This window comes from Cucurbita moschata, unplaced genomic scaffold, assembly GCF_002738365.1.
Source record: "Cucurbita moschata cultivar Rifu unplaced genomic scaffold, Cmos_1.0 Cmo_Scf00029, whole genome shotgun sequence".
Taxonomy (NCBI): domain Eukaryota; kingdom Viridiplantae; phylum Streptophyta; class Magnoliopsida; order Cucurbitales; family Cucurbitaceae; genus Cucurbita; species Cucurbita moschata.
In genome coordinates, this window is record NW_019268545.1 from 1,161,853 (window position 1) to 1,177,897 (window position 16,045).

Below are 16,045 nucleotides of genomic sequence, written 5' to 3' on the forward strand. Positions count from 1 at the left end.
ATTGTTGGAAATTTGGCAATTTCCATAAACAACTGGATCGATATGTCAAATCCTATAAATTGGGAATTATGAAGAACTCAAAATCCAATGCTACACTCCCTTCCTTACCTCTTTTTTCTTTTAGTCCCTCAATTTGAGGGCAAATATTTATTTGGTCCATAAATTATAAAAAATAGCACTTTAGTCCTTGCATATTTTAGAATTTATTAGACGGGTTTTTATTTTTAAGTTCACGTCCCTTTTACTATTTTTACCAACCTTGACTATACGAAGACTCAAATCTTAGAAGATGCAACAGAAATGGAGAGGAAGAATTTGCACGCTTTTGTTACATTTTGGGTGGCCAACGCCCCCATAGAAATTGTCTACCTGAGATTGTTCCTTGGCCCGTAGGTCTAAACGCAAGGTTAGAATTGAAAGGAAGGAGAAACGAGATAGAAAGAGAGGGAGAGTAAAAAAATCGACTTAACCTAGAATCAATCTAAAATTAATAAAATATGTCGCATTATATTAAAATTTGAGAACTTAATTACGTTACATCATATTTTTATTATTCAACTAACGGTAAATCTCAAGGACTAAAATGTAAATTTTTAAAATTTAGGGATCAAAGAGAAACTTGCCTTATCGGGCCCGAATTCTTTAGGGTTCATTTCATTGTATATTCGATTATTTAATTATTTATTTTAGTCTTTTAAATTAATTTATATCAAAATTGGTTAAATAATAATAATAATTTCTATTATCATATTGTAATTGTAGGCTTTAAAAATTTTCTTCTCATTTATTATAATTTAGAAATGTAGGGGAGGAGCACAAAAATGGGCCAAATGGGCCAAAGCTGGGCCCGGGCTAGAAATTTTCACGTTTTTTCACACTTCAGCCCATTTGGCTAGAGCCCAACACCACACACACGTGTTTCTTTATCCTCCAACCAAGAATCTATTTTTAACCTTAAATATATCCCTCCTTGTCTTGTTTCATTTTTATAATGGATTACGTGCTCTAGTTTGAGCAACCCAACGTTAGGTGACCTCTTGAAAATTTTCATAAAATGCATGTGAGTATGTGAGTTAGAACAAAACATATTGGAAAAGCCGGTGAAGATTTGTGGAGATAATTTTTAGGGGTGTACATGGTCTGGGTTTGGTCGGGTTGGGAGATTTTTTGACCCAACCCCCGAAACTTTTCAAACCCAATCCAACCCAACCTAACCCCCTATTTTCTCGGGTTGGGTCTGGATTGGGTTGTCAATTTTTTTTTAAGTTTTATTTATCCACCGTTTATAATTATAAAAAACAATAAATTTAATAAAAAACAAAAAAGAAAAAAATGGTAAGATATTGACTTAGTTCAAAAAAATATAAAATGATTAGTGGTAAGGTATACATATAAAATTGGTTAGAGTAACAAATAAAAATATATAAAATTGATACCACTTTGGCAACCTCATTAATACGGAAGGGTTCTTAATATATTTTATATATTTTTATTTGGCTCGGGTCAATTTGAAGATTTTTGCTCACCAACTCAAAACCGAACCGATTCCATTCGGGTTCAAAAAAATGAACCCAACCCTACCCGAAATGCTTATCCAACCCAACCCAACCCACCCAATCCTTATAGTTTGAGTTGGGTTGGTCCGGGTTGTCGAGTTGAATGTACACCCTTACTAATTTTCTCTCTAATACAAATGAGAATATCAGTTTGGAGAATATCAATTTCATCAAATTGATATTTTCCGACATTTTTCTTTTTACTTTGAAGATTATATAAACTAAAATTTGAAACTAATAATGATATTAATTTAATTTGAAACTAATATTAAGTTGAGGCTACGAAATGTCTGAACTCGATTCAACCTAATATTAGATAAAAGAAAGAGTATTATGTAGCCTAAGTAAATAAACACAATTGGAAATATTTAACAAATAATTATGGCAATAATGTAGTGATTAACAATTAGACAAAGATACTATCTATTAGTGGTAAGTTTGGATGTTGCAAATGGTATCAGAGTCAGACATCAGACGGTGTGCTATTGAGGACGTTGGGTTCTCAAGAGAGGTGGTTTGTGAGATCCTTATATCGGTTGGAGAGGGAACGAAGCATTCCTTATAAGATTGTGAGATCCCAAATGAGTCAAAGAAGGGAAGAAAACATTTCTTATATATAAGAGAATGAAAATCTCTCCCTATTTGACAAGTTTTAAAACCGTGAAGGGAAGCCGGAAAGAAAAAGCTTAAAGAGGACAATATCTACTGCTTAGGCCGTTACAAATCATGTCCTCCAACTTTACCCCAAATTTCTACATCAATCAATTCATTTTCACACCTCAAAAACTTTTCGATAAGTTCGAGAAACAAGAAACATAAACGTTATCAAACGAGAACGCTTAAATATCACGAACTCTGATAATGATGATCAAACATAGGCTTGGGTTCGGGTTTAGGCTTGCTTGTATTTGTCAAACAGTTTACCACTTTTGGAAAATTAGGGTTTGTTCGTTGTCTAATTGAGATTCTAATATTTGATCTTTAGAATTGTTGACCCTTATTAATTTGTTGGTTAATACGTACCAAAAAAGGTTTTAGATCTTACTTAGAAGGAACTTCGAACTCTGTGCCTAAGAAGTCGAAAGAAGTCATCGAGATGGTACTCCAAATAAGTCCGATTGGGCTCGAGGTAGCCAGAGCCTCTAATGGTGACCATATAAATAAAACCCACCAAGCAAGCGAGGAGTACAATGAGAAGACATATCACCACGAGGTGAATAAGAAGCAGCCAACTGATGCACCAAAAGGCTCCAATGAAACCCGCCACGACAACCAGAAGGACAACGACACCGAAAATGATGAGATGCCATAGGAGAATTTGGACGCACCTGTTATCTTATTGGGTGGCTAGCCAAATTTCACTCCTCTCGCTCGTTTAGCTAAAAAGAAGAAATTCAAGTCGGGCAATTAAGCAAACCCCACCTTCTTCTAAACTCCTTTTTCTCTAGTCAAAAAGTACTTTTGACCCTCCCAAATACAAACTCCTTCCTTTGCTTTAACGCTCACAAATCACTTTCCTTCTTACACCCCACCACATATTCTCCCTTACTTAATCATCTTGGTTCGAGTGTTCATCGATCGAGTGGATCTATATACTCCAGCAGGAGAAACGAGGTGTAGCAACAGCCTGATTAGTACATTTGTTTTGGGTATAAAAGGCCATTGGTTCGAATCCTGTCACCTCGATGTAGTACTGTAACGACCCAAGCCCACCACTAACAAATATTGTCCTCTTTCGGCTTTTCCTTTTGAGCTTCCTCTCAAAATTTTAAAAACGCGTATGCAAGATTTTCATACCCTTATAGAAAATGCTTCGTTCCCCTCTCCAACCGACATGGGATCTCACAACCCTCCCCGTGCTCACATTCGTTCCTATCTCCAATTGACATGGGATCTCATAAGTATTTTCCCGGGCCAAAGTCCATATGTAGTCTAAACCCATTTTTCTATCCCACATAGCCTCCTTTTGACCGACTTTAGATTCTATTTTGACCTATCAACTTTACAAAAAGTTATTTTTTGTCATTATTTTAATTTCGTAGCTAACAAATTGATATTAATTTCTGGTACATGAGTATTAACGTGTCTTAGAACGACATAACTAGTAATAACACAAGCTCAAAATGAATAATTTTTAAAAGTTGAGGGACCAAAACCGCTATTATTCTAAAGTTGAAGGACCCAAACGAATAAAAAGTAAATTTTCTAAGGTCCACAAAATGAAAATAAAAGAATTTTGCATCTAAGTTTCTTTCCAACTAAGTCATAATGTTCTCTTTCCATTATTATTATTATTATTATTATTCGACAACTTTGAACGCTTTTTGTATCGATGAACGAACATTACATAGAATCTACTTTCATTTTAGTCCGTATATTGGATAAGATATCAATTAACGCATTATTAAATATTTTTATATATTAAAATAAAGTAAAAATTAACGTGACGACCCATAACTAAAAATTAGAAGATACATGTGATATTATTTACGACATAATTTGACGTGACAGCTAAAGTGTTAAAATTTATTATGTAAATATTTTTAAATATAGATTTTGAAATGAAATAAATGATAACAATAATATTAATCTACTGTTGATGAAATCACATACACTCTGATCATTTTTACACATAAGCTAGAACACCAATTTTTATAACTTATTTTTGCGAAAAATATATTTTTAAAAACAATTCAAAATTTAAGGATGTTATGAAATATTATCGAAATTTAGCCTGTAATTTGGAAATATTAATTGATTATTAAATTAAATACCTTGGATCTGTCTAGACGGGATTCCTAGTTTAGATAGGGACGGGAGAGAGAATGGAAAACATTTTTTTCATTAGATAAATGGGGACGGGGACTGAATTAAATTCCCCATCCTCGTTCCGCTCCCTTAATATAAATATATTTTTAATCTATAAATATATATTGTTATATTAAAAAAAAATTAGTTAGTTTTGACGCTCTAGTAATAATATTTAAACTAAAAACTATTGTTGTAGAATTGTTTTAATTGTTAACGACTATATTGCAATATTAAAATATGAATATTCAGAAATTATACGGGTGGAACATTATAATAATATTAATTTATTTATAGGTTATTTTATTTTTTTATAAAAGAATAACGAACAGGAAAAAATTACTACACTAAATTCGATCCTTGCAAATTTTCAGAATTTGGCCTCGATCTCCACCAAAATAAATAGAAAATGAAATAGGTGGTGGTGTTGGATAATGAAAGTCCGAGCTAATTCCCTAATGATCATGCGTTTATAAACAAAGAATACTCTCTCATTGGTATGAGGCCTTCTGGAAAGCCGAGAGCAAAGCCATGAGAACTTATGTTCAAAGTGGACAATATCATACCATTGTGGAGAGTCGTATTCGTCTAATATGGTATTAGAGCCATGCCCTAAACTTTGTTCGAGGGGGGGTGTTGGATTATGGGGAGGTATTGGATGATGGCTAATTTAGGGAATGATCATGGTTTTATAAACAAAGAATACTATCTTGATTGGTAGGAGGCCTTTTGGGAAGTCCAGAGCAAAGTTATGAGAACTTATGTTGAGAGTGGACAATATCTAATAGTGGAAACCAAAGGTGAAAGTGTCTAATAGTGGAACCAAGACTAGACTTAGGGCAATGTATAACTCTAATGATAGGAGATGGATCATTTGGTGTCACAATCATTGGGCGTTTTTGATACAGACGGGAGCTGCTGTACCAACTTTGACGGCCGGAATGAGTGAGTATTTATTGTTGGAAAGAGGGATAGTGAAAGAGATAGGAATGGATAGGAATAGATGAAAGCTACGGTGCTTTATTATTGTCTACGGACTCAATGCTCATAGTGTTACACAATTCCAGTAGTTATAGCTAATACACTGGACCAAAAATAGTAAATCATCGAAATCTAGAAAGAATTTAAATCTACTAACAATCTCCTAAAAATCTTGGTAGTTTGAATATTTGAATCATATCTCAACTACTTCAAATCATATCTTCATTTTGAATACTTTGAATCATATCTCAACACTCCCCCATGATTCAAAGTTGCAGATGTAAGTACAGAGCTTTTCTTCTGACAAGGGCTTCGTAAGTATGTCTGCTTTAACCCGTACAATGTCTGTCTCAACTTGTATACCTTTGTTTCTTTGTCTTCCTTTATGAATCCCTCTGGCGGTGTTACATAAACCTCTTCTTGTAAATCTCCATAAAGCTTTTCGTTTGGTAGGTCAACCATATCCCATGTTCCATCTTTCTTAACGGATTGCATCTCTACTGCCATGGCTTTCTTCCCGTCTTCTTTTTCAGTTGCTTCTTCATAATTCATATGGTCTGAAATAGTAAGAGCAAACTGACATGATGCATATATGTCAGCTAAAGATTTATACTTCCTTGGAGGTGTCTCATCCGAAAGTTCTTCAAGAGAAGAATTGCTATTAAGTGATGCTGAAGATGATGAATTTGACACACTTTGTGTTGCAGTGGAACCACTGGGAGATGCACTGGAGTTGACCCTTGTCTCTTCATTTGGGGAAACTTCAACGGTAATCTTTTGCTGCTCCTGTTCTTTACTCCAATCCCAACTCACGTTTTCATTAAATATTACATCTCTTCTAACTAAAATCTTTTCACTAACGGGGTTGTATAGTTTATATGCCTTTGATTGAGTACAATAGTCAATGAAAATGCATTTTTCAGATTTTTCATCAAGCTTTTGACAAGTTTGAGGATGTTTCAAAGCATAAGCAACACAACCAAAGATTCGTAAATGACTTACAGATGGTTTCCTTCCATGCCATGCTTCATAAGGAGTTCGATTCATAACCGCCTTTGTTGGTGAGATGTTTAATAGATAAACAGATGTTGCTACGGCTTCGGCCCAAAATTGGTTTGGAAGTCTCCTTGCTTGTAACATACTTCTTGCCATCTCCACAATAGTTCGATTTTTTCGTTCAGCGATTCCATTCTGTTCTGGAGTGTAGGGAGCTGTTAATTCCCTTTGGATGCCCTCTTCTTCACAAAAGAGATTGAAATCTTTAGATATGAACTCGCCACCTCTGTCTGTGCGAAGAACTTTAATGTGACAGCCACTTTGGTTCTCTACCATAGCTTTAAAAATCTGGAACTTCTGAAAAGTTTCTGACTTATGTTGTAGGAAGTAAACCCAGCTCATGCGACTATAGTCATCAACGAATAGTAAAAAGTATATACTTCCACCCAAGGACTTCGTTTGCATTGGCCCACATAAATCAGCATGAATTAGTTCTAGATAATGTGAAGCTCTTTTAACTTTTCCAACAGGAAAGGACTTCCTAGTCTGCTTGCCATAAATGCATCCTTCACATAAATTAGTTGAGTCAATTCTTGGTAATCCGAAAACCATACCTTTATCCCTAAGTATTTTCAGGCCGTTCATATGAAGATGTCCATATCTGAGATGCCATAATGTTGAATCATCTTTAATGCTAGCAGTAAGAGCAAAATCCTCCATGTTAGAAATATCAAGTGGAAACATCTTATTTGAAGTCATGGCACTTTGAACTTTATGACCTGATTTCTTATCTGTGATGACACATGTGTTATCATCAAATAGAACTGAGTGTCCTCTGGTCATTAATTGTCCAACACTCAATAAATTGTACCCTAAATCAGGTACAAATTGAACATTATCTAATTGTTTTATCTTACCGTGACTGGTTTCGACTTTCACTGTACCTTTTCCTTCAACTTGCATCTCTTTTGTATTTCCAAGTTGCACCTTAATCTTTTGCGTCTCATCAAGCTCTTTGAATAAGGATTTGGTGCCTGTCATATGGTTCGAGCATCCGCTATCAACAAACCATAAGTTACCTTCTTTTGGATTCGTATCCATGCATGCCACAAACAACTTTTCTTCTTCTTCTTCATTCTCTGCTGCAAAATTCATTCGTTGATTTTTATACCAACAATCAGATTTTGTGTGACCATACCTTCTACAATGGTAACATTGTATGACATTCCTTTGTTCATTGAATTGTCTCTGTCCATCACTTCTCCACCTGTTATCACAATCGCCATGGAAGCTGCGAAATCCTTCTCTTCCACAACTTCTACTTGCTAAACAAACATTTTCTTTTTCGTTGCCTTCGTTGTTGGCTGTCTCCACTTGTAGTGTCTTTTCTATATTTTCTCTTTTGTTGCCTTCGTTGTTGGTTGTCTCCACTTGTAGTGCATTTTCTATATTTTCTCTTTCGTTGCCTTCGTTGTTGTCTGTCTCCACTTGTAGTGTCTTTTCTTCATTCCTTTCTGATGATTTATTGATTCTTGACTCATGAGCCTGAAGCAAACCCATCAGTTCATCAACGGAGAGTATTGATAGATCCTTAGTAGCTTCTTCTATGGTAGTCACCACATGGTCAAACTTTGGAGTCAAGCTTCTCAACACCTTTGCAACAATTGTTTCGTCTGAAATTTTCTCTCCATAGGTACGCATCTGACTGACTATTGCCATTGTTCTGGACAAAAAATCAGCAATTGATTCGCCATTCATCATGAGCAGAGTTTCAAAATCACTTCTTAAAGATTGCAATTTCACTGTTATGACTTTTGAATCTCCCTGAAACTCCTTCAGTAGAATTGACCATGCTTGCTTTGATGTGGTTGCTGCTGCAATTCGTGAAAAGATAGTCTCATGAACTGCTTGCTGAATAATGAATAGAGCGTCGACATCATTTTTCTTGGTTTCCCTTAGTGTCTCCTCTTCTTCAATTGTGGGTTCTGATATATCAACGAACCCGTACTCCACCAAGTCCCATAGCTCCTGCGATCTGAGCAAGGTCTTCATCTTGATGCTCCACCACTCATACTTCTCACCATTAAAGATTGGCAACAACGGTGCAAAGAAAGAAAAACCAGCTACTGCCATTTTTGTTTTGGAAAAGAAAATAATCACTCGCCCTCGTGTCGAACGAACTTGGCTCTGATACCAAAATTGTTGGAAAGAGGGATAGTGAAAGAGATAGGAATGGATAGGAATAGATGAAAGCTACGGTGCTTTATTATTGTCTACGGACTCAATGCTCATAGTGTTACACAATTCCAGTAGTTATAGCTAATACACTGGACCAAAAATAGTAAATCATCGAAATCTAGAAAGAATTTAAATCTACTAACAATCTCCTAAAAATCTTGGTAGTTTGAATATTTGAATCATATCTCAACTACTTCAAATCATATCTTCATTTTGAATACTTTGAATCATATCTCAATATTTATGAATTTTGGTTGCTTTTTTTTGTGTGGGTATTTATGAATCCTCTCGTCTCTGTAAAAAGGTGGAAGGAGGCCCATGAAAAACCCTCCCTGTCGCTCTGCAATTGAGCTTCAACCATACCAAAAAGCATTGATTACTTTAATAAATTCCTGCACCAGCATCTTCATCTTAGTCAACAAACTGTTCTTCCCAAAAGCAAGCCACAGAAAAAGGAAAAGATAATGAAGAACAAGAAAAAGAAAAAGAGAAACATTGAAGATTACCCATTTAGATTATCCTCTCTTCTTCCTACTTCTTCCCAGTTCTTCTGCTCTGCTTTCTTTTCCCATTTCCCATTTCCCATTTCTTCCTTCAAACACCCTTTTCCATTGCAAGAATTGTTGGAGTTAAGTGCACAATTTTATGTTCTGCTTATTTGTTTCCATCATTTTTTGAGGGCTGTTCAATTGGAGTGCGATTTTCAGGTAATATTGTGTTTTTTGCTTCGATATTCATGCTAAACACCTTTTTGTGTTGTCTACGCCCACCAAGTGTTTGATGAAATGCCGCAATGGCCAATTGGTGGCTTCCGGGTAACCGTGTGATCTAATTAGCTAGAAATCACCCAGTTCTTTGGAATTCTCTCCTGTTGCATTGGAGGGATTTGAAAAAACTGATATCTGGGCCTCTTAGAATATTGATGGGGTCTTATGGCAGCCCTAAGACTTGGATACCTTATATGAGCAACAAAGATTGCTCTCAAGGTTTTTGTAGTGTATATTGTCCTCAATGGTGCTACATCATGTTGTCACCTCCACCACCCTTGGAGTTTCCTGATGATGATTCATCCCCAAATTTTTCACCTCTTGTTATAGCAATTATTGGAATTCTAGCAAGTGCTTTCCTTCTTTTAAGCTATTACACCATCATTTCAAAGTATTGTGGCAACACAAATCGCTTGTTTGGAACTGGCAATCATGACCCAAATGAGGAATTTGAAGATAATCATAACCCAACACTTCATGAACCATGGCATGTTGCCACAAATGGCTTGGATGAGGCAATGGTTAAGTCCATTACGGTTTGCAAGTACGAGAGAGGAGATGGGTTGGTTGAAGGCTCTGATTGCTCTGTTTGTCTTAGTGAGTTTCAAGAAGATGATAGCCTTAGGTTGTTGCCTAAATGCAGCCATGCTTTTCATCTTCAATGTATTGATACTTGGCTCAAATCACACTCCAATTGCCCGTTATGTCGTGCTAATATCGTCTCTGTCGATGCTTCTCCTCCCGTTCACCTTCCTGCAAGCAATGCATATCCCATAACTAATGAGACCATGCCAGAGACTTCTCAGACACATGACCCTGAGGCTGTTTCACAAGATTCAGAACGAAGTTTGAGAAGTGATTGTGGGAAGAACTCGGTTCGTGCCTTCAGTGACCTCGGAGTACCAGAGAAAAGAGACACTGTCATTGAGCTTAGAGACGGCGAATTGCAGCAAATTAGAAGGTCCATTTCAATGGATCATTGCAGCCAAAATCATATCATTATTGCGGATGTTCTACGTCTAAACGACGATGAGTATGAAGCAGGAAGTTCAGGTGATGTTGGATCATCCAAATGTTCAGTGGGAGAAGACAGCAAGTCCAGCCACAGAAAAACAATCCTGCATTGTGTTATGAGTCCTGTTTCGATTAAGAGATCGTTTTCAAGTGGAAGATTTTCTCTCATTAGGCATGGAAAAGAACAAAGAGAAATCGCCCGTGTCTGAAATTTACAACACGGAATCAGGAGGAACCACGACAGAGATTTTATGGAATGAACATTATACCATGTTCTTGGTTTAGCTGCTTTATGGTTGGTTATGGGTTTTAGTGAAGATCATCCATGGCTTTTGTTGCATCATTAAACTGTCACAAATATGTCGATGCACCAGTACTTTTCTTCTTCCATCAATTATTTGACTGCCTTTTCATTGCTTCTATGAAGATTATAAGACATCTCTCTCTGTCTCTCTCTAAAACTTCTGAAATTTTTCTGGGAGATTTTGGTTTCTTTGTTAAATTTTGGTTTTTCTGAATTGATGAGAATACAGAGTGATGTGTATATAGAAACAAAACTATGCATCGAATGGCACAATTTAAATAAACCCTTTTAGCTGCAGCCTTTTTCTCTGTTCAATGCTAAAAAGTTTGAATGTCACTTCTTTTTCCCAATAATTGTAGCACACAGGGGCTCCATATGACAAGGAAAGGGATTGCTCTCTCATGATTCTCATCATCATCTTCAAGATGCCCCATATGAACCTGTACGCCCTTCTACAAGATTTGTTTGTAAGTACATCTACTTTATTTCCAGTTTTTTAATGTTTTGATAAGTTTTAGAAGCAGCTAGCTACTCAAAAAAGTTAGTGTTCATGTGGTTGAGATTTTCAAAATTTTGAGATCTCACATCTACTACTGGAGAGAGAAACTAAACATTTCTTATAAGGGTGTAGAAACCTCTCTTTGGTAGTCGCGTTTTAAATTTGTGAGGCTGACAGCGATACGTAATGAGCTAAAGCGAACAATATTTGTTAGCGGTGGGCTTGGGCTGTTACAAATGATATCAGAGCTAGACACTGGGTGGTGTGCCAGCGAGGACACTGGACTCTCGAGGGGGGTGAATTGTGAGATCCCACATCGGTTGGAGAGGGGAACAAAACATTTTTTATAAGGGTGTGGAAACCTCTCCCTAGTAGATGCATTTTAAAACCGTGAGGCTGACGGTGATATGTAACAGGCCAAAGCGGATAATATCTACTAGCAGTGGGTCTGGGCTGTTACAAATGGTATAAGAGCCAGACACTGAGCGGTGTGTCAGCGAGGACGCTTGGCTCCCAAGGGTAGTGGATTATGAGATCCCACATTAGTTAGAGAGGGGAACGAAACATTTCTTATAAGGGTGTGGAAACCTCTCCTTGGTAGACGCGTTTTAAAACTGTGAGGCTGACAGTGATACGTAATGAGCCAAAGCGAACAATATCTGCTAACGGTGGGCTTGAGCTATTACACAACCGCACCTAACTTATTCTTTCTAGTATAGTTCAACCATATAGATTATGTGCTTACGTGTTTGTTCGTCAGAATGGTTTTCTAAGTGTTTAAAACCCATTGAATGAAGTTACGAAGAGATGAGTCTACTAAAATGAGACGACATTGTAGAACCCGAACTTAAATGACTATAGATGGAATAAGGTATAACCACGGCACGTGGCATTGCTCTCTAAACCGTCTTGATCATCGTTTTGTAAACAAATCTCTCGTTTCAATTACTTTTATTTATCTTGGACATTGACTTCTTACCTTTCCAAAAAGAAATTTACTCACTATTTGGCATTGTGGGTCATCAAAAACCCTAACTAAATTTGGATGATGAAAGGAGGTATGAAAAGGGGAAGGGAAGGGAGAGGAAATTGCACAGGAAGATAATGATGAACCCAAAACCAATCCCTTCGATAACTTTTTCTTCTCATCTGTCACTCTCTTCTTGTCTGTGGTCTCAAGAAAAAAGAGAAACTAAAGCAAATAAGACAAACCCTTGAAAGCTACAAAACAATATCATCTTACATAAAAACACATTCATTTACTAATTACATCAAACCAAGCCACATGCACACACACAGTGAACTTGGCATTTTAATGGCTGATTCCATTTCAATGCTCTTACCTCTTCTTTTTCTTTGTTTTGGCTTTTGAATTGTTTACATTTTAACATAACATAGTTTCTTCCTCAATTATTCTCACCATATGATGTGCTGCTGCTGCTATGTCATCTACTGATCTTAGTTGGCATCCTTCTTCAACCTGCATTTTCATTGTTTCATCAAAACGTCGTAAGTTTAATCTTCATTCTTGCCCCGAACTCCGACTTTGAACTTTGACTTATTCCATTTTGATAAAGAAGTTTCGTATCTAGACCATTTTGAAAGTTTAGAGACGGTTATAAAATGGTAATTAGAGAATGAAAAGTTTGATAAGTGTAGGCCCAAGCTCATCGCTAGCAAATATTGTTCTCTTTGGGCTTTCCCTTTCAGGCTTTCCCTCAAGGTTTTTAAAACACGTTTGCTAAAGAGAGGTTTCCACACCCTTATAAGGAATGTTTTGTTCCCCTTTTCAACCGATGTGGGATCTCACAATCCACCCCCCTTGGGGCCCAGCGTCCTCGCTAACACACTACTCGGTGCCTGACTCTAATACCCTTTGTAACAGCCCAAGCCCACTGTTAGCAGATATTGTTTTTTTTGGGCTTTCCATTTAGAGCTTCCCCTCAAGGTTTTAAAACGGGTATAGTAGGAGATGTTTCCACACCCTTATGAGGAATGGTTTGTTTTCCTCTCCAATCGCGACGTGGGATCTCACAATCCACCTCCCTTGGGTCCCAACATCCTTGGTGGCACACCGCTCGATGTCTGGCTCTGATATCTTTTATAACAGCTCAAACCCACTGTTAGCAGATATTGTCTTTTTTGGGCCTTCAATTCCGGACTTGCCCTCAAGGTTGTAAAACGTGTCTACTAGGGAGAAGTTTCCACACCCTTATAAGGAACGTTTCATACACCTCTCCAACCAATGTGGAATCTAATGGTATCAGAGCCCACCGCTAGCAGATACTGTCCTCTTTGAGCTTTCCCTCAAGGCTTTTAAAACGCGTCTGCTAGAAAGTGGTTTCCACACCCTTATAAAGAATGTTTCGTTCCCCTCTTCAACCAACGTAGGATCTCACAACAAAGTTCGAAACATTAGGTAAGTAAGTACCTTGAGGCTGATGGAGTAAAGAACCAATGGATGAAAATCAGTAAGACTTAGATGAAGAATGGTGAGACGAAGAGCCTGCAAACCAGCAATGAGCTTCAAGAGCTGTCTATGGCTTCTTGTTGATAGGATTCTAAGGTTTGCATGAGTTTCAATCATAGTAACTTCAATATCAGCTGAAGAAGCCTTGGATTTGGAAGTGTATTTGGTAGAGTATTGGGAACAATAATTATGATCTGAATTATTCATCAACAAACTTCCAAATGAAAACAACTTATTATCATTAATCTCTTGTTCTTGATGATCAACTTCTTTCTGTAAAACTTGCAGCTTCTTGGCTTCCAAAGTTGATAGAAGATGCTCCAATTCCTTCACAAACTCAACCGCTCCTCCTACTATGGATGCTTGGTCACCCTTCATATGTTCATCACATAAAACTGATATCAGTTCATGAAAGATTGCTATCAAAAAGGTACGTATCATATTTTAGGGCCTTACAAACTCTGCTTCCTATGAATCTGTCATTTTTTGAAGTTCTTGAACAAAAATGTAGCCAAGCCATGCAATTATGAATAGGGTTAGGAGCAGAGGTCAATTTTTAGCAGTAATAATTGAATTCTATGTTTAGGCTAAATAATTGAGATTAGTAACGAAGATATGAGCAAAAGAAGAAGGTGGGTAGGAGTTTTAATGGCATAATTATGAAGTTTAATCAAATCTCAGAAATGGGGTCCCAAATTTTAGTAATGAAAGAGACAAATAGAAGAAAACAAACCCTTTGAACATAGGATTCGGGCATGAGTGAACGTAACACTGAAAGATGCTCATTCATCTGTTTGCGGCGGTTCCTTTCAACAGCAATGTGTGTCATTCTTTGTGTTTCAGCTTCCTCTTTGTTCTTACAAACCCTTGGTTTTCTCTTCCTCTTCTTCTTCCCTTGTCGTGTCGACGCCGTCCGGAGGCTTTCCAACTCACTCGGACGGCGTTTTCTATCGGGTTTCAAGCTTCCTTCAAGCCCATGTTGGTGATCTTGATGTCTCGAACACGTGTCGTCGGAGAAAAATGTGTTCTCCGACGAGTCGTGGAGGACGGGGGAGGTGTTGGGGATTGCGGAGATGGTGTCGTAGATGATGAAGTTGAAGAAGTCATTGGAAGAAAGAGCATCAAGACTCATTTTGTTTGGTTTTTGGTTAGGAATTGTGTTGAAGGAAGATAGGGAGAGAAGGGATGAATGGGAAGAGAAGTGTAGGAATTGTTGAAAGGGTAATGTAAAAGGAAAGAGGTATATAAGGTGCACGTGAGTGGGGCAGAATTGGATTGCTTCATATAGTTCTTCTCTAGTCCTTGATATCATCATAGAAAGTGCCAAAACATTGGAACAGTTTGTACAGAAGAGAGAGAGAGAGAGAGAGAAAGGGCTAAGGGGACCAAATGATCCATGTAGAAATGAGCATAGAGACAAGTTAGCAAAAGCTGTGTTTCAGATGATCTTAGCTGCGTTTACCTAAATTAATGCAATTTCTTCGACCTTTTTTGTGAGATCTCGTATTAGTTGGAGAGGAGAACGAATCATTCTTTACAAGAGTGTGAAAATCTCTCCCTAGTAAACACGTTTTAAAAACGTTGAGGAAAAGCCCAAAGAAGACAATATTTGCTAGCGGTGGGCTTCGGCTGTTACAAATGGTATCAGAGCCAAGGACGCTGGGCCTCGAAGGCGGTGTGCCAACAAGGACATTTGGCACTGAAGAGGAGTGGATTGTGAGATCCCACGTTGATTGGAGAGGAACGAGTGCCAACGAGGACGTTAGACCCTGAAGATGGCAGATTGTGAGATCCCACATCAGTTGGAGAAGAGAACGAACTCACTGGGCTCCGAAGGGGGGTGAGATTGCGAGATCCCACATCGGTTATGGAGTAGAACGAAACATTATTTATAAGGGTGTGGAAACTTTTCACTAGCAGACGCGTTTTAACAACCTTGAGAGAAAGCTCAAAGAGGACAAATTTGCTAGCAGTGGGATTGAATTGTTGCACTTACCCATCTCCCTTACCTCTCAATCCGTATTATCTTTAGGGTTTAGATGCTTACCTTGGACACAAGAAAATAGGCCAAATCCCGAATTCGAACACATACAAGTTTATGATATGAATCATTGCCATATTACATACTCACATTTATTGGAAATGAAGAAATGTCTTCGAAGCGACTTCAGGGCACATAGATATTGCCTCTGGATCGTTCTAAAGAGGCATGATACTCGTGAGAAATAGGGTTACACCTATTTCTACAGCCTCGTTCAAATGTTCGTACTCTCACTTATTTTACTAAACAAACTCACAATATACTCAGAATTATTCAAATTAAAACTACAATATGTGTCTTAATCCTTGTGGAGTGAGTATTTTTCGTCCTTTTGAGTTCAATCATTGTACGAGTGTGAGAATTGAAGTATC

The 16,045-nt window shown here is 37.4% G+C and overlaps 1 protein-coding gene and 1 pseudogene across 1 annotated transcript; one reads left to right on the forward strand and one right to left on the reverse strand.

Moving 5' to 3' along the window:
* Window positions 1–8,833: 8,833 nt before the first annotated feature.
* LOC111463962 lies at window positions 8,834–10,841 on the forward strand (annotated as a pseudogene).
* A 1,505-nt stretch (window positions 10,842–12,346) lies between these two features.
* LOC111463954 (transcription factor bHLH71-like) lies at window positions 12,347–14,920 on the reverse strand. The gene is made up of 3 exons (XM_023107989.1): window positions 14,367–14,920; window positions 13,595–14,005; window positions 12,347–12,643 (listed from the first exon to the last, which is right to left on the reverse strand). The coding sequence occupies exons 1-3, from the start codon at window positions 14,763–14,765 to the stop codon at window positions 12,548–12,550; spliced, it is 906 nt and encodes a 301-aa protein (XP_022963757.1). The 5' UTR covers window positions 14,766–14,920; the 3' UTR covers window positions 12,347–12,547.
* Between the last annotated feature and the right edge of the window lie 1,125 nt (window positions 14,921–16,045).

What these genes read in the sequence shown, in the direction of transcription:
- LOC111463954 (XM_023107989.1), bottom strand. Translation starts at nt 14,765, where the DNA reads ATGAGTCTTGATGCTCTTTCTTCCAATGACTTCTTCAACTTCATCATC. An exon ending in CCGAATCCTATGTTCAAAGG is followed by an intron (nt 14,006 to 14,366) that starts GTTTGTTTTCTT and finishes GAACATATGAAG; the next exon opens with GGTGACCAAGCATCCATAGT. An exon ending in TTTACTCCATCAGCCTCAAG is followed by an intron (nt 12,644 to 13,594) that starts GTACTTACTTAC and finishes ATGAAAATGCAG; the next exon opens with GTTGAAGAAGGATGCCAACT.